The sequence below is a fragment of the Dysidea avara genome, chromosome 3 (assembly GCF_963678975.1).
Source record: "Dysidea avara chromosome 3, odDysAvar1.4, whole genome shotgun sequence".
NCBI lineage: Eukaryota > Metazoa > Porifera > Demospongiae > Dictyoceratida > Dysideidae > Dysidea > Dysidea avara.
In genome coordinates this window covers 30,306,796-30,325,749 of record NC_089274.1, presented here as the reverse complement: position 1 = coordinate 30,325,749, position 18,954 = coordinate 30,306,796, and the positions used below count along the sequence as shown (strand labels likewise).

At 36.6% G+C, this 18,954-nt stretch overlaps 1 protein-coding gene across 9 annotated transcripts in view; it reads right to left on the bottom strand.

The window, feature by feature from the left end:
* Positions 1–5,097: 5,097 nt before the first annotated feature.
* The window catches only part of LOC136250672 (rap guanine nucleotide exchange factor 4-like), a 73,068-nt gene continuing 59,211 nt past the window's right edge, over positions 5,098–18,954 (bottom strand). For 8 of the 9 annotated variants that reach the window (XM_066042895.1, XM_066042896.1, XM_066042897.1 and 5 more), the window contains 3 exons: positions 13,177–13,231; positions 5,356–5,410; positions 5,098–5,301 (listed from right to left, as the gene is read on the bottom strand). In XM_066042895.1, coding sequence (XP_065898967.1) covers positions 5,232–5,301; positions 5,356–5,410; positions 13,177–13,231 — 180 coding nt within the window. In that variant the 3' untranslated portion in view covers positions 5,098–5,231. Of the gene's footprint in view, positions 5,302–5,355; positions 5,411–13,176; positions 13,232–14,474; positions 14,518–18,954 lie in introns of those variants that run through there. The other variant, XR_010698635.1, reaches the window with a different exon arrangement.

Here is an 18,954-nt window from a genome sequence, read left to right as displayed (position 1 = left end):
AGTTTTCACGCCTACTAGGCAAACCGCATAGAGCAATGAGCTGAAAATCGGTGAATAACTGGAATAATCTTCATAGAAAGTCCTTGCAGTAGTATAGAAGAATTGGATTACAAACCACTGAGTTATGATTTGAAAGTCAACTCGGTGTAGCAAATGCAAGATCGAAATACTCTAATAGAACAGTCACCCTAATAGAGCATTATGCTCATTTATTTACTCCATTATAGAATTCCATTACATTACAAGTAATTCTGTAGGGAGTTCAGCTGCAAACAGTTACAGTTCAGCAAGAAGCAAATCACTCTGTGGAGAGTTAAGCTACAAATATATCACTGTAGAGATTCAGAACATTACTAGGGACCCGCCGACTATGCTCATAATTTTACCTATTATGCTATGCTGCACTGCTCAAAAATTCACCTATTATGCTTAAATTAATGTTCAATATTTACCTATAATGCTCAATGTTCATGCCTTAGTTCATATGCTTTGCTACTAGTTTAACGCTGTATAGAAAGAAAAAAAATGAGTGGCTGAAACACAAATAATAAATTCTTGCTGCGTGTAAGAGAAAAGATCGATATACTCCTATAGAACAGTCAGTTTGATGATTGTTCTATTAGAGTTACTGACTGCTCTATTAGAGTATATCGATCTTATTTTGCAATTTGTCATTTTTCCAGCAAGAATTTATACTATCGTACAAATATTTAACCTATTATGCTGGCATTATGCTCAATGCTTTTAGGTACCTATTATGCTCAAAATTATGCCAGCATAATCGGCGGGTCCCTAAACGTTACAAGTCACACTGAGGAGAGTTCAGCTATAAACAAGTCATGCACCCTGTAGAGAGTTCACCTACAATTAAGTCACTCTCTAGAGAATTCAGCTACACACAAGTCACTGTGGAGAGAGTTCAGCTACAAACAAATTACCCTGTAGAGAGATCAGCTACAAACAAAACACTTTGCAGAGAGTTCAGATATAAACAAATCAACCTTTAGAGCGATCAGCAACAAACAAATCAACTTGTAGAGAGATCAGCTACAAACAAATCACCCTAAAGAGAGGTCAGCTACAAAAAAAATCACCCTGTAGAGACATCAGCTAGAAACTAGACACAATGTTAGGAGTTCAGCTACAAGCAAATCACCCTGTAGAGAGTTCAGCTAATACACATCAACCTGCAGAGAGATCAGCTACAAACAAATCACCTTATAGAGAATTCAGCTACAAACAAATTACCCTGTAGAGAGATCGGCTACAAACAAATCACCCTGTAGATAGTTCAGCTACAAACAAATCAACCTGTAGAGAGATCAGCTACAAACAAATCACCTTATAGAGAGTTCAACTACAAACAATCACCTTATAGAGAGTTCAACTACAAACAAATCAACCAGTAGAGAGATCAGGTAGAAACAAATCACCCTTTAGAGAGTTCAGCTACAAACAAATCAACCTGCAGAGAGATCAGCTACAAACAAATCACCTTGTAGAGAGATCGGCTACAAACAAATCACCCTGTAGAGAAATCAGCTAAAGAATTCACAGAGTTAAGCAACAAAGAAACCACCATGTAGAGAGTTCATCTAGTAGCTAGAAACTAGACACAATGTAAGGGGTTCAGCTACAAGTAAATCACCCTTTAGTGAGTTAAGCTACAAACAAATCAACCTACAGTGAGATCACCTACAAAAAAAGCACCTTGTACAGACTTCAGATACAAACAAATTACCCTGTAGAGAAATCAGCTAGAGAATTCACAGAGTTAAGCAACAAAGAAACCACCATGTAGAGAGTTCAGCTACAAACAAATCAGCCTGTAGAAAGTTCAGTTACAAACAAATCGCCCAGTAGAAAGATCAACTAGAAGAAGTTACCTTGTAGAGAGTTCAGCTACAAAGAAACCATTCTGTAAAGACTTCAGCTGCAAACAAGTCTCTAGGGACCCGCTGATTATGCTGGCATAATTATGAGGATAATAGGTATCTGAAAGCATTGAGCATAATGCTAGCATAATAGGTAGAATATTTGTATAATAGTATGAATTCTTGCTTATCAAAATAGCTATCACGGAAAGATCGATATACTCTAATAGAACAGTCAGTAACTCTAATAGAACAATCACATAGCTGACTGTTCTATTAGAGTATATCGATATTTTCTGTGATATGCATTTTGACAAGTAAGTTTGTGCTTCAGCCACTTATTATTTATCCATAAACTGGAAATTATTAGCAGAGCATGAAAACTGATGGATAAATAATTGGGCATAATTTGAGCATAATAGGTAAGTATTGAACATAAATTTAAGCATAATAGGTAAATATTTGAGCAGTGCAGCATAGCATAATAGGTAAAATTATAAGCATAATCGGTGGGTCCCTACAAGTCTCCCTGTAGAAAATAATTCAGCTACAAGCAAATCACCCAGTAGAAAGATTAGCTAGAAGAAGTTACCTTGTAGAGAGTTCAGCTACAAAGAAACCATTCTGTAAAGACTTCAGCTGCAAACAACTCACCTGTACAGATTTCAGCTACAAACAAATAGAGATCAGCTAGAAGAAGTTACCTTGTAGACAGTTCAGCTACAAACAATTCACCCTGTACAGAGATCAGTTAGAAGAAGTTTCCTTGTAGAGAGTTCAGCTACAAACAAATCACTCTGTAGAAAGATCAGCTAGAATAATTCACCTAGTAGAGATTTCAGCTACAAAGAAACTACCTTGTAGAGAGTTCAGCTACAAAGAAATCATTCTGTAAAGAGCTCAGCTGCAAACAAATCACCTGTACAGAATTCAGCTACAAACAAATCACCCTTAGAGAGATCAGCTAGAAGAAGTTACCTTGTAGATAGTTCTGCTGCAAACAATTCACCCTGTAGAGAGATCAGCTAGAAGAAGTCACCTTGTAGAGTGTTAAGTTACAAAGAAACCACCATGCAGAGAGTTCTGTTATTAATATATGTATTATATATATAACTTGTACATTTACTGATAAATTTAAAGTATTTAACATCTGCTTCATCTTTTTTTCCTGTGGTAAAGAAAAAAGATAGGTTTAAAAAGCCCCAAACCTGGCCATAGGCCGGCTTTGGGGTATACAAATACAAAAAGAAATGAAATCTAATCCAAAACAGCCAAGCTGTAAAAAAGTGTGCGGTCCTCAAAAAGGCTATGATGAAAAAAGATGTGAAATCCAAGGTTGCGGCCAAGAAATAGCTGTGATGGTAGATTAATGGTAAAAATTTTAATAACGACAATTCAGGTGAATTTTGTGCCAAGACCAAGCGGCACCAAAATTCACCTGAATTGTCGTTATTAAAATTTTTACCATTAACCTACATCACAACCATTTCTTAGCCGCCACCTTGGATTTCACATCTTTTTTCACCATAGCCTTTTTGAGGGCCACACACTATTTTTACAGCTTGGCTGTTTTGGATTAGATTTTAATTATCCTGGTATAATCAACTGGGGCCTAGTCACACCAGTCTGTCACTAACAGTGGGTGGGAGTGATTCTCATGTGTGATGGTGTAGCCCATGCAAACTGGACTATTATAGTGGAGTTACTCAGCTGTTGGCTGGCTATGGGGTAATGACAGATTTGTGCAACATTGTCTTAACCATTACCAAGTGGAAACATACAGGGGGACTTTTAAAAAAAAGCAGCAGTCTTGAGAACACCACAAACTGTACCATTAAAGATTGATCACTTATGCATTAACTATTCTTGTACCTACCGGATAAGTTTGCTGTTGACTACCTATACAGAACTATACATTGAATTCCTGCACACATTAAGTTTGTCTTGCTTTTACTTTCTACCAATATTCAGCTTATCTTTCCTCCTATGAACAATAAGGACTGACATGCTGCTCAATGTACAGTATCAACAAATATTTTCCTATGCACAGTATAAGTATTCTAGTTAGCTAGCTCACCATCAAAATTAATCACAAACAATGCAGTGGAACCTTTAATCAGGACACTTGAAAATGAGGACACCTGCTTAATCTGGATACTCAGTAATGGTCCCAAAGTATCCCTTAACATGTACACTGTAAATCAACCTGGAAAATCAGAACACCTTGATAATCAGGATACTTTTGGTCGGTGTCCTTAATACTGTAGCACAGGTTTCACTGCATCCTTAAACTCAATAACTAATGAATTATATCTACTACAGCAACTATCACAACCAATAGTGACATAATTATGTGACTGGGTATCGAAATTATCTAAAAGTATTGAGAAATGCCGGTTTTAAGTATTCATAGTGTTGTAGCTCACCAATGGTTCAAGTTATATTAATATCTTTTTTCAATAGAGTTTGACATGTGATTTAATGTTCTTTGATTGTCAATTACCTTTAAATTCCTGTAAAACCATTAACAACAACAGTGTGCAATACTTGGATAATAATATACTAACCTAACAGCTTGTCTCCGTTCTGGTGTCCATAAGTATAAATTTTTCACATGTTTTACAATACACCCATTCATTACCTTGTGAGCATCTACTGTAAAGTAGCCAACAATTTTCCATTTTGATTGTTTTTACCTCGAGGTTGACAGTATCATTCGAGCTCCAATAGAGGTGGTTGTCAGATAGGAATTTGCAAAATGAAAGAGGAATGCGTAGGGACGAATTAAGCCAAATTATGGGCCATTCAGGTCTCAAAATGAAACAAAATTTATAGCACAGGTAAAGCTTTATTCATGGAGCTGTACAACCACATAAAGTCATCACCAGGTTGACTCCCCAAACTGCTCATATGGCTTGCCTCTGGGCTTGGGAAAAGCAGACCACTCAAAAATGGCTGATTTTAATAGTGAAATTTGAAAGTGTATTCATGTAGTTTTGTGTTTATGGTGAAAAATCAAATTTACTGTCATGAATGATAAGACCAGTTTCCCACAATAATTTATATATGATGTAGTTAACATCACATATACTAAAATCTAAGCAACCATAACTCTACTAGTCCACAATTTAATATGCATAATTAATATGTTGTAATTTAATATGTCTATTTTATACCGGTTTTTTTCCCTAATATAGTGTTGTTTTTTTTACAAATTACCTGGTTTGCTTCATTGAAACTCAAATATTACTCTTGTAAGCAGCTTTAGGTAGCACAGCCAAAATAAAATGTAATTAGCTAATTACAGAAAGTACTGTATCCAATAAAACACAATTACAGTATGCATTATACATTATATTAATATCTTTTTTCAATAGAGTTTGACATGTGATTTAATGTTCTTTGATTGTCAATTACTTTTAAATTCCTGTAAAACCATTAACAACAACAGTGTGCAATACTTGGATAATAATATACTAACCTAACAGCTTGTCTCAGTTCTGGTGTCCGTACGGTAGTTGAAATTATCTCTGCATCTGCCAAAATAATTTTTTGTATGATTGTCAGATGTTAATGGTTGCTTTAAAAGAGCATTACATAAGTGTTGCTATGATACTCAGTCACCCCTTCACAAGAATTGTATACATTATTGTAATAAAAGGGGAATTGCACAATAAAGAAAAACAAAAACTCTCGGCTTGTCGGCTATCAACTTCTATTCACAATAACTTAGCTGGTGATTTAGATAACTTTATGGTGTGTAAAGGAAGCGTAAATAATAAATATTAATATGGTTTTCTCACAACAATGAAAAGAATTGTGTAAAGACAAGTTGCAAACAGTGCACAATGATTGGAGCTTTAAAATAAATGATACAATATTCAATATCTGAGTGGGTTTTAATTGTTGCAAGGTTGTCCAACACATTCTTTAAGGCTCTGACTTACAAGTAGGCAGGCTGACAGGTGCAAGGGTAAGAATGGGGAAACAGAAAATGGTTGTCTCAAAATATGGGTTTTACATGAAAATGCTTCTATGCATCATTGCTGCATGAAAACAATTGAAATGCAGTCACACTGTACAAAATATTCTAATAGAGCGCAGCAGTCAAGAATCTGACAAATATTTGAGTTTGGGAAATTTCTGCAAGTGTTTTCTTGTTTTATTAGATGTTGAATGGCCTAATTTTATTAATCTGTAAAGGTGATTTTTGTTGTGTAGGATGATTTTTTTAAAGGTGGCATTTTAGGCTGTAACTTCACGATAGGTTTGAGCTCTTACCAATCTATTTACCTGAACATAATTACTGGGTACCACACCCGTTACTGTGTGTATTTATAATAATAGCACAGTGAAAATAAGGAATAGCCTCTAATAATCTTGGTAGATTATTAGAGGCTAACTTGAGATACTCTAATACAGCAGTCACCCTAGTCACACTTGTCAAGCTGTGTGCTATAACAGAAAACTGAACAAACTAGTACCTTGGTATACTGTCTCTGTTGTTAATGAAGTAGGGATCCAAGTGATAAAAAGTAGAGATGAGTGATCGCTACAGCCTAGCTTGGTGTGGAAAATAAATTCCTACTTTGGCATTCAAAGTAATGTTATAACATGCCAATGTAGGGATTTTTGTCTGAATGCACACTCCAACAATCAATGACTGAAAAGTGCTGAGTGGCCGTTACACTTTGTTTTCAGCTTTGTTCAACCTGTTACACAGCATTACAAATGAAGAACAGTACGAGATGCTCCTATTCAATCAATCTAGAAAATATGGACAATTCCCACCAGGGAAGCCATCATGCTGGTACCATATATGTGGAAAGTTTCATGGTATTATGAAAAAGTGCACGATTTTGGCTAATTTTGGGGGCCACACCACTATACTATGTCTGCAAAACTGAATTTAAAATCAAATTAGGAGATGTGACAATCAATTAGAGTGAAAGAGATGGGAGCTTGTCTGCACATTGAATCACACTCTATAATAACTGTTTATAAAGGCATGCATAAGTGGATACTTACAGAACATGCAGTTTGTAACCTGTGTGCCAGTAAGTGTACATGCATATATGTATTGAGCTAGTTTTGCTCAAATCTTTACTTGCTATACAGTAGCAATTCCACTTGAACTTTTACTGACTTCTAATATATCTTCTGTAGTAGCTAATTTGTTCTCTTCCAAGTAAAATATCATAACTATGTTACTTGTATGATAGGACCTCTACTATAGGACTTGTGGTTAATAAAAGAGAAAGTGTGTAATATGGAGGTACCAATGAATAATAGTACTTTATAATTTCCTTTTGTGTGGGTGGTAGAGAGCATATATTGCAATAGATTAACAGTTTGCTTCTACTGTTGCATACAAATAGAGTGCCAGAAAGTTTTGACCTTTATATACATGTACAAGTGGTTGTTATAGAGAAGAAAAAAAAGGCCAACTGTATTGTTATGAATGTTGCTGATGGGCAGTGAATACTTTTACTGTAAGTAAAGAAGCCAGAATCTGTAATGAAGCCAGATATATACATTATATAGATTATCATACAGTATGGTAGTACAGTATTTTGGGATCATGGAGGTTTAGGTTTTTCTGGCAAAAAATATCACCCAATAACCAGTTTCACTATACCATCTTGGCGCATTGGCAGTATTGGTTAGGTATAACCAAGCCCAAAAGTGCCTTCAGTAAGACCCTATAAGCTTCCAGTAGATTGTTACAAAATCTTAATATGGAATTTTCTGTCTGCCTGCCTGCCTGCCTGCCTGCCTGCCTGCCTGCCTGCCTGCCTTCAGGCAAACATAATTCGATAATGGCTAAGGATATGGGCTTGATTTTTTCACTGTTTGACATCGCTTTATCCCAAGATGTGCTTTTTGGGATACCGCAGTATGTACAATGCACGCATCATTGACTTACCTTTGTGACTCATTTCTTTTTGCTGACTGCCTAAGGTGTCAATTCGCAGTAACACGATGCATGGCTTCCCTACGTTTGTAAATGGGAATTGCCTGTATTTTCCGTGGTGACTAAATTGATTACAGAGGTGCTTCTGATACTGTTCTTTGTTTGTAATGCTGTGTAACGGGCTGAAAATAGGTAAAAAATGGCCATTTCACTTTTCGAGTCAGTAATTGATAGTTGGGGCACGCAAATCGATTGTATTTTTGGTTGTGACTGGATTGATTGCAGAGGCGCTTCTCCTACTGTTCTTCATTTGTAGCACTCTGACCAGTGGCCTACTTCATTCTGACCAGTGGCGAAGCATACTGACCAGTGGCCACTTCACTTTCGAGTCAGTAATTGATAGCTAGGGCACACATTCACACAAAAAACATTCATTCTGGCGCCATCCGTTCTTTTGATGCTGTATGTGTAGGTTCACCTGTCATAATAACGCTACAAAAAAAGTAAACAACAAGTATAAGGGAAAATTAGGAATTTTAATTTAATTAGGGATCATAGAAAAAGTAGGGAAACAAGGGAGGTTCCCCACACCTGCAGATATACTAGTGAACATTTAATTTTTTCTCTACTATGATTCCTAATCAAACATAAAATTCCTAATTTTTCCTTATCGTAGAGTATGATAGTACTGTACAGTAGGGACCACAAAGGTTTCGGCGTGGCACATAAAGAAACATCACCCAAAAACCAGCCTCACCTTTCCCTGATGACAATGAGGCAGTATTGGTAAGGTAAAACTAAGCCAAAACAAGCCTTCAGATCAACCTGAAATGCTTTCAACAAGTTGCTATGGAATTAAAAAAAAAATTAAACAGAATTTTCTAGTGACTGACTGACTGACTGAGTAACTGATGCCTTCAGACACGCGTAACTCAACAACGGTTAAGGCTACAGGCTTGATTTTTCACTGTTTGACGTTGCTTCAGCTGGACACCAGTAGATACAATGCATTCTTCATGGACTTACCAGTGTCCTCCTTAGTGTCCCTTTTCATCTTTGCTGACAGCAAAAGGTGTTGATTTGGCAGTAGTACAAGATGGCTTCCCTTCGTAATGGAAATCGTTGTAGTTTTCATAGTGGCTACTTTGATTGCAGAGGTGCTTTTCTAACAGTTCTTGATTCGTAATGCTGTGTAATGGGTTGGACAAAGCTGACAATGAAGTGTGATGGATACTTCACTTTTCAGACAATAATTGATAGTTGGGCCGAGCAGCATCATTTCTTTCAATGCGTATGCGTGGGTTCACCAGTCATCATAACTTTATTAGTTAACAAACAAGTACACAAAAAAATTGGAATTTTCAACTACTGTAGAGTAGGGACCATAGCACATCGATAAAAATACTGAAACAAGCTGTAGTAGTGCACGATATTAAATCACAGAAAAACAATAAGAAGTGTTATATCCCTACTGTGCATTTCCATTATGGTATCTTGAGCACAATACTTCTTATTGTTTTACTGTGATTTAAGGCTGCAGCACAATTTGCTGTCAGACCTTCAGTGCTGGTCACTGTAAAGCGTTAATAATAATTATATAACCAAGTACTAATAATTAATAATAATGTGCACTACTCCAGCTTGTTTCAGTACTTTTTATATACTTCTTATTGTTTTTCTGTGATTTAATATCATACACTACTCCAGCTTGTTTCAATACTTTTTACAGGTTTTTGCAGTTGAATTCGTCGCCTTTGCAATTGAATTCGTCCCGTTTGCAATTGAATTCGTCCCGTTTGCAATTGAATTCGTCGGTATTGCAATTGAATTCGTCCCGTTTGCAATTGAATTCGTCGGTTTTGCAATTGAATTCGTCGGTTTTGCAGTTGAATTAGTCTGTTTTGCAATAGAATTTGTCGCGTTTGCATTACAATTCGTCATAAACAAAACGGCTCCAAGAAACCAACCCGTTCATTAAGAGATGAACTATTTATGCCTTGGAGAGTTACACTTGAGACACTAGAAGGTAATTGAAGCTGGTAGTATGCGAAGCTGGTAGTATGCGAAGCTGATGGCTGTCTGACAAGTTAATTAGCTTGCTCGCGAGTGACCACACCCACCATCGCGAATGGCGTAGTAGAGTTTGGAATGTTGCTGGAGAGGCTGTAGAGGAAGAATTATTGCCTTATAAAGAGTTGTTTACTATACTGTTGTACTTGAACAAGTTCTTGTAGCAGCTGCTACATCATGTTTTCGTGTTTGTTCCAGCTGCCATTCTTGTTACGGACGAATTTAACTGCAAAAGCGACTAATTCAATTGCAAAAGCGACGAATTCAATTGCAAACGGGACGAATTCAATTGCAAAACCGACGAATTCAATTGCAAACGGGACGAATTCAATTGCAAACGGGACGAATTCAATTGCAAAAGCGACGAAATCAATTGCAAACGGGACGAATTCAATTGCAAAGTCGCCAAATTCAATTGCAAAAACCTGTATCAATGTGCTATGGTCCCTACTCTAGTTGAAAATTCTAAATTTTTTTTGTGTACTTGCATTTGTATAATTTACAGTATAATGTTCATTGAAAGGCAGAAAGTGTGATAATTGTGATTAATGAAATGGTGCATGCCAATCCCAGACTATTGGATTATTGGTTGAATTAAGCTACTAACCTTACCACTTACAGTTCATTATAAGGCAGCAGCTATACAATCAGCTATACAAGAGTTGAAGTTGTGTATACACTGTACAGTGATTCATAGGTTAACTCTTGGTTGGCTGCTATACACATTAAACAGATGACTGCTTAATACAGACCACAATGCATACATTTATATGGGAAAATAATAGGGGATCGCGACAATGGCTGTTATTCAAAGGTGACCGCTTAATATGGAGACCGTTAACACAGGTTTATTGTAAGTAATTACATCACCAGTCTGTGTCATCCTTTCAGCGCAAAGCATAAATGCCTAAGAATCATTTCACAAAGTTTCTGACAAGAACTGTAGTAACTGTCACTGAGCTTACTCTGAAAAAAGTTAGTAATGGAAAAGGATTGGACTAAAAAGTCCTTACAAACTAAACGAAACCATCTGCATTGGAATTACTTCAGTTTGAGAAGCATGCTGCTGCACATTTTATCTTATCCTTAGGCAGAGGGATAGGCTTTTCATATCTACAGCATATATGTACAGGCGCTGTCAATGAATTAAACTATTTCATGAATATTTCATCTTTGTTGAGTGCATTTAGTTTCACAGCATTTCAGAGTTCACGAGTTGTCTAGTCTATACCGTTAATATTTTAGTGTAGAATGGCTGCTCTATTAGAGTTGCTTGATTGCCGTACAAGATTGATCCTGCAAAGAGGAATTTTGGTTTAAAACCAACCAGCTTTATTATACGCTATTTAAAGCACCGTGGCTACTGCAATAAGGAAATATAGCACAAGGGTGTGGTCAAGAGACAAATAATTTGCGTCATTGCTATATTTTCTGTAGTGCACGAGCGTAAGCGGTGTTTTAATTGGTTTAATGTATGAATCCGGAGTTGCAATCAAGTATTACAGTTTATCACAACCCGGAATGCCACAATGGCACTGAGAAACTAGTGCCTACTTGTGATTAGCTGCAGAAGGCTAATTTTTAGCCATCCTTGCCAAGCCACGAGCTATTATCACACAAATTGTGATCCGTCAGATCGAGAATTCACTTAATAGTGGCACAGGAGGACAAGGAGAATGATGTTGTACAGCTATCTAATCATTGTTTGCAAGTGTAACCATCAATGTGACAAAGTTGAAGGCATCAATAGGAAGAAGCCACTGAATCTAACCTAGAAGTTGCTGGACTTATAATAACAGACAACTTAGTGAAAATTTTAAGACTGAACGGTACAATTATTGTAATGAATTTACAAACATTTGTGTGGGTAGCCATTAATTTGTTGTAAATTGCTATGGTAATGTTGTTGACAGCTATATTAGTGGTGTCATTCCAGTGTCTCCATGGGTTGTGTTTATGGTTGTGTCACATTCACACAAAGTACAGCCTGTATGCTCTAATTGCCATACAAAGGAAACTTTGATGGAAAATCTAGTACACTTTAGCATAGTATGGAATATAAAGCACACTTTTCCCTTTGAGCTTAGATGGTATCATACGTTAACAGTCATATAATTCTGCTTTCTGTTCTCATTTTCCAACTAAGGCTACCTTAGACATTTAATGATATTAAGTGCTTCTGTGAATAATCCCTTGTTTATAACGGTAGAGTTGATGTTAGATGCAATAAGACATTTCAGTAGAGGCATTTTTGCCATGTAAAATATTTCTATGACAATTTTTGTTTGTAGTTGCTTGCAAACAGCAAGTCATTATGGACTTACTGTAGATACGTAATTTGGACATATACACACAGACTGTTCTGTATGGAGTGTTCTGTTACGGTGATCTGCATTAGTGGAAGGATGGGACATTATTTACACACAATTATTGTTATTATACAGTGTAGTTGTAGTGGCCACATTCCATAGACAATGCAAAAAGAGAAAGTGCATAATACAGCTGTGTATGTAGGACAGGTACTAATATTAGTACTTTATAATTCCTATAATCTGGAACTTTTGTGGGCTCAAGAGCATATATTAGTATAGTGGCACAACGCAAAAATCGTGCACTTTTTCATAAAAGCATGAAACTTTCCACATAAGTAGTACTCCCCATGACTTAATTTTTTTGATATAGTGCCATTGCAGATTTGATGTTTGGTGACCTTTATGGCCATTTTTGCCAAGAAATTTGATAATTTCTGTATTTATCTCCCTGAGGCATTAATTAACTCATTAAAACATGGTACCAATATAAAGATCTTGTCGAACAGAACAACTTAGTTTTTATTTGAAGTTAATAGGTGATTTCATTCCAAAGTTATGATCATTTATATTACCGATGAATTTTGAGATAATTTGCCTCCCCATGGGTAATTTACACCCCAAGGGCAAGTAAACTCAGAGAATTTCAGAGATAATACAAACAACCGTAACTCCAAAACCGAAGTACCTACAGTATTAACTTCAAATAAAAACCAAGTTGTTTCATTCAACAAGACCTTTACTTTGGTATCATGTTTTAGCATGTCAATTAATGCCTCAGGGAGATAAAGACAGAAATGATCAAATTTATGGGCAAAAATGGCCATAAAGGTCACCAAAGGTCAAATCTGCAATGGCACTATATAAAAAATGCATGTCATGAGGAATACTATTTATGTGGAAAGTTTCATGCTTTTATGAAAAAGTGCACAATTTGGCTAATTTTGAGGGATATGCCGCTATACCATACTGCAAATTTACATGCCAGATATCCGAAGTAAAGCCTCACCTAATGCTCCACAACTGAGATCTTTGAGTGTTCTTGCTTTTGCCGACAACATTCTCTGTATAAAAAAAAACAATCATATATTTATTTATTAAATTAATTTTGTTTTAAAGAAAGTAACCAGTTGTAGCATAAGTGTACATGTACAGGAGATATATATATATATATATATTATACATATAAAGCTGAAAAGCCATCTGTCTGTCATGTATTTCATGGCGTCCAACGATTATCTCATCAACCAATGCACGAGTCAGTGCAGTTTTAGCATCAAACAAAGTGCTCATCATTTAAGAATTGTATCACTTTTAAATGAAGTTTCCAACTACTGTCATTCGTCGTTTATAGTGCATTGAATGCAAGGGTGTAACCTAAATCTTGCTGGAATTCTTTCTGTAAACCGCATGCAAACCGCAAGTAAACAGCTTTCCATTCAATTTAAGCTGGCCTGCTAAAGGAAATCACATATCACATTTGGTCAAATTTATATAGTATCAACTTGTGAGTGTTCAGTCCCCAGATTGAATTCTCATGATGGCACTTTTTTCTTTTTACCTGACCGTTTTGGTTACAACTTTTTTTTTTTGCTTCCAACCTTTTTGGTTACAACTTTTTTTTGTTGCTTCAACAACCTTATTGGTTACATTCTACTTTCGGTTACACCTTTTTTCTGCTACATGTATGTGTTCTTTAATGCCATACCATTATTCACTCACTGGGCAACTGCATGCTTACCTGTTTCAACACTGTTTGCAATCAATACAGCTTATACTTGACTGAGGAAGGTGTTGAGGTGATGACAAGGTAGTATTGTTTTAGATATACATGTAGGCTAACATGAATTGCTTCAGTGTTTTGGCCCATTTTTTGTTTGATCTTATTGTTAGCTAGGTTAAGTAATTGTAAAGTCTCAGGTTCCAGTTTGTTAGGTTAGGTAATCCAAAGGATGCAACACATGTTGCTGTCAGACCTTCAGTGCTGGCCACCATAAAGCTTTAATAAGAATAAGATATTCTTAAGTATACAGAATTTAATAGTGTAACTAATGGCGTGTAAGGAATCCACTGGTATCAGTCACAACAATCTATCACCTTACTTGAATGCATAACACCCCTGAACCATAGGACAGGTACCAGTGCTGTAGGGCACTGTATACTGATGCTAACATGCTGCATTATGTACAAATTCTTCCTTTTTGTAGTGAGAAAGTCAAATGTCATATAGAATCTGAAACGGTACCATTATATGTACAGTATAGACTGCATGACAGTTACTACTAACACTACATTTATAGTTCGCACCTTTGTGTATACACACAGCTCACGTTCTTTAAAGTTACATCACCTACACATATAGTTACATGAATGGTACTGATGTTTAATGATTGATTCTCATTGCTTAGTTAATGTGGAGATGGTTCTGCACATAGGCCTTAGCACGTAACATACACAGTACGGAAAGTGCTGCACTGTGAAGCAGGTACCAATGCTGCAACAGTATGTACAAATTCATGTCTTTTATTGTCAGCATTTTAAATTATTTTACATATATAGTGTGCACAATAGGACAGGTGCTACCAGCACCATTTGTACCTGTATAGTAAACACTCTATGTATGCACAATATACTACAGCCTACATAATACAGGCTTCAATATTATTGGTATCAGCCATTTTGGTTGGTATCTTATTGTACATGAACCTTATCGGTGCTACATTTTTTTCTGAATGTGTGCCTTGAAACATAATTATATTATCTACAGTATATATGCTTAAAGTATGAACAAGTGATGTTTTATACTTGGGTTTCCATTGCTGTGTAGGAATTTTTGTCACTAGATAGCTACAAGATTAAACCTAGTGTAAAGTGACTCAATGTAAATAGTGCTGCACTGTAGGGCAGGTACCAGTGTTAGTACCTGTATATATAAATATATATACTATATACATATTCAGACATTCTCACCGTGTATATACTGCATCATGACTGCATATAAAGTAAAAAAACAGTTAGCTTTTAGTGTTATATATAAGTCTATTACATCAGGGTGGAGAGTGGAAGTAGTGGGGTGGAGGCTAGAGACATGATAATCAAGATAAGCCAGAAGATGGAGTTCTGGTTAACCTGGGGATGGCTTTAGGTGATAAATAAAGACCTGTACTGTAAACTTCCTTTCGTGATAGCCAGTTTTGAGTCATGAACACCAAAAGTTGGCCTAATTCATTTCCACATGGTCAACTTCCAAAGAACAACCATTTGCCCTTCCTATTGCAGCTTGCTTGGTATAGTCAACCTTGAGAAATAACCTACATGGCAGAAACTTACAGTAGCTGTTGGCTACTTGTACATTTGATGCTTTGGAAAATGACGTAAACATGTGAAAACTTTTGGTAATCATAGTGTCAAACACTGGCAAGCAATACTGGGATTTTTCATGGCAGCTGTTTTAGTATTTTTTCAGAGACAGTCACATTTGATGAAACAGGGTATGAGATGAGCCTAAGTCATCATGAAAATTGAATGTGTCACAGGAGCAAATTGTATCAATTGAAAGGGGTGATGCAGTAACATATACATGTACACTACAGGTTCTGACTTACAGGGTAATATGCACACAAAACTATCCTTCAACCCATAATGCATGTACAATAAAAGTTAAATTCTGCAGAGAAACTTTCAGAAACTGTTCACACAAATTCACAGATACCTATTCAAATTATGATAGGATCTTCATACTAGAACTTGTGTGAATTTGTTTATAGGCATGTAGCCAGTATTGTCATGTGTGACTCTAACTATGTAGTAGTGTATCAAGTATGTTACTACAATTAAAGTGAAGTATTATAGAGGTATCTTTAAGATTTTGGATGCACTACAAAACATCTACAGCCATATGATAATGTTTAATGTAAAACTTATTTTTTTAAAGCATTGTTTAAATTACAGTGTATCTAAACCAAAACAGCCAAACTGTAAAAAAAAAAAGTGCGGCCCCCAAGGTGAAAAAAGATGTGAAATCCAAGGTAGCGGCCAAGAAATGGCTGTGATGGTAGGTTAATGGAAAAAATTTTCATTACAACAATTCAGGTGAATTTGTGTTGCCTCCTCCACTAGGATTCGGCACCAAATTCACCTGAATTGTCGTAATTAAAATGTTTGTCATTAACCTACCATCACAGCCATTTCTTGGCCGCCACCTTGAATTTCACATCTTTTTTCACCTTGGGGGCCGCACTCTTTTTTTTACAGCTTGGCTGTTTTGGTTTAGATATCACTTCTTTTTGCATTGCAAGCCACAAAGCTGGCCATATGGCTTTGATGCTTCTTTTTAACTTGTAAGGAATTGTGGAAGAAAGGAAGTAATTGTGTGTATAGGTTTTGTCTGATGAAATATTGAAAGATGATTGTCACATACTGTAGTTAATAAAGTGACTTCTTACATAACTGAACTGTAGCTGAAACTCTCATTGTTTCTAGCTGAACTCTTTTCAGGACGATTTGTTTCTAGCTGAACTCTCTACAGGATGATTTGTTTCTAGCTGAACTCTCTACAGGGTGATTTGTTTGCAGCTGAACTCTCTACATTGTGATTTCTTTGTAGCTGAACTCTCTACAAGGTGACTTGTTCAAGCTGAACTCTCTACAGGGTGGCTGAATTCTCTACAGGGTGATTTGTTTGCAACTGAACTCTCTACAAGATGGTTTGTTTCTAGCTGATTTCTCTATAGTGTAACTTGATTGTAGCTGAATTCTCTACAGGATGGTTTGTTTGTAGCTGATCTCTCTACAGGGTGACTTGTTTCTAGCTGATCTCTCGCTGTAAAAAAATTGTAGTGAATTTCACTACTAATTTCTGCCACAATACTCATTATTTTTGTGTAGTGACGTTCACTACTTTTATAGTGACCTTCACTACTCTTTTGTAGTGACCCTCACTACATAGTAGTGAACGTCACTACACAAAAATAGTGAGTATTGTGGCAGACATTAGTAGTGACGTTTACTACATTTAGTAGTGACCTTCACTAGTTTGTTTTTACTGTGCTGGATGACTTGTTTCTAGCTGATCTCTCTACACGGTGACTTGTTTCTAATTGAACTCTCTATAGCGTTATCTGTTTGTAATTGAACTCTCTACAGGATGGTTTCTTTGTAGCTGATCTCTCTACAGGGTGTCTTGTTTCTAGCTGACCACTGGATGACTTATTTCTAGCTGATCTATCTACATGGTGACTTGTTTCTAGCTGAACTCTCTATAGGGATTTCTGTTTGCGATTGAACTCTCTACAGGATGGTTTCTTTGTAGCTGATCTCTCTACAGGGTGCCTTGTTTCTAGCTGATCTCTCTACAGGTTGACTTGTTTCTAGCTGATCTCTGGATGACTTGTTTCTAGCTGATCTCTCTACACGGTGACTCGTTTCTAGTCTCTATAGGGTTTTCCGTTTGCAATTTAACTCTCTATAGGATGGTTTCTTTGTAGCTGATCTCTCTACAGGGTGACTTGTTTCTAGCTGATCTCTGGATGACTTGTTTCTAGCTGATCTCTGGATGACTTGTTTCTAGCTGATCTCTGGATGACTTGTTTCTAGCTGATCTCTCTACACGGTGACTTATTTCTAGCTGAACTCTCTATAGGGTTATCTGTTTGTAATTGAACTCTCTACAGGATGGTTTCTTTGTAGCTGCTCTCTCTACAAGGTGATTTCTTCTAGCTGATCTCTCTACAGGATGATCTGTTCGTAGCTGAACTTTCTACAGGGTGATTTGTTTGCAGCTGAACTCTTTATATGATGGTTTCTTTGTAGCTGAGCTCTGTACAAGGTAACTTCTTCTAGCTGATCTCTCTATAGGGTGACTTGTTTGTAGCTGAACTATCTGCAGGGTGATTTGTTTGTAGTTGAACTCTCTACAAGGTGATCCTTCTAGCTGATCTCTCTACAGGATGACTTTTTCTAGCTGAACCCTCTACAGGGTGATCTGTTCATAGCTGCATTCTCCACAGGGTGATATGTTTGCAGCTGAACTCTCTACATGGTGGTTTCTTTGTAACTAAACTTTCTATAAGGTGATGTCTTGTAGCTGACCTCTCTACTTGATGACTAATTGTTTCTAGCTGATCTCTCTATAGAGTTATAACATGTTTGTATAGCTGAATTCTTTACAGAGTGGTTTTTTTGATTGGTTGCTGAACTCTCCAGCTACACGGTGACTTGTTTGTACTGAGTGACTTGTTTGTAGCTGAACTCTCTACAGAGTGACTTACTTGTAGCTGAACATTGCATAAAGTAACTTGTTTGTAGCTGATCTAGATGAATTCTCTACTGGGTAGCTGTTTTTGTAGCTGAACCCTTTACGCAGTGACTTGTTTGTAGCTGAATTCTCTACAGAGTGACTTGTTGTAGCTGAACTCTCTACAAGGTGACTTGTTTATAGCTGAATTCTCTTCAGTGAGACTTATAACGTTCTGAATCTCTACAGCAACATATTTGTAGCTGAACTCTCTACAGGGTGACTTGCTTGTAGCTGAATTGTCTATAAGATTAACTGTTTGTAGCTGAACTCCCTACAGAATAACTTGCACTGTCATATAATTCTATAATGGAGTAAGTTATAAACGTAGCTGAATGCTCTATTAGGGTGACTGTTCTATTAGAGTATCTCGATCTCACATAGTTGGCTTTGGAATCATAACTCAGTGGTTTGTAATCCGATTCTTCTGTACTACTGCAAGGACTTTCTATGATAATTATTCCAGCTACACACCGATTTTCAGCTCATTGC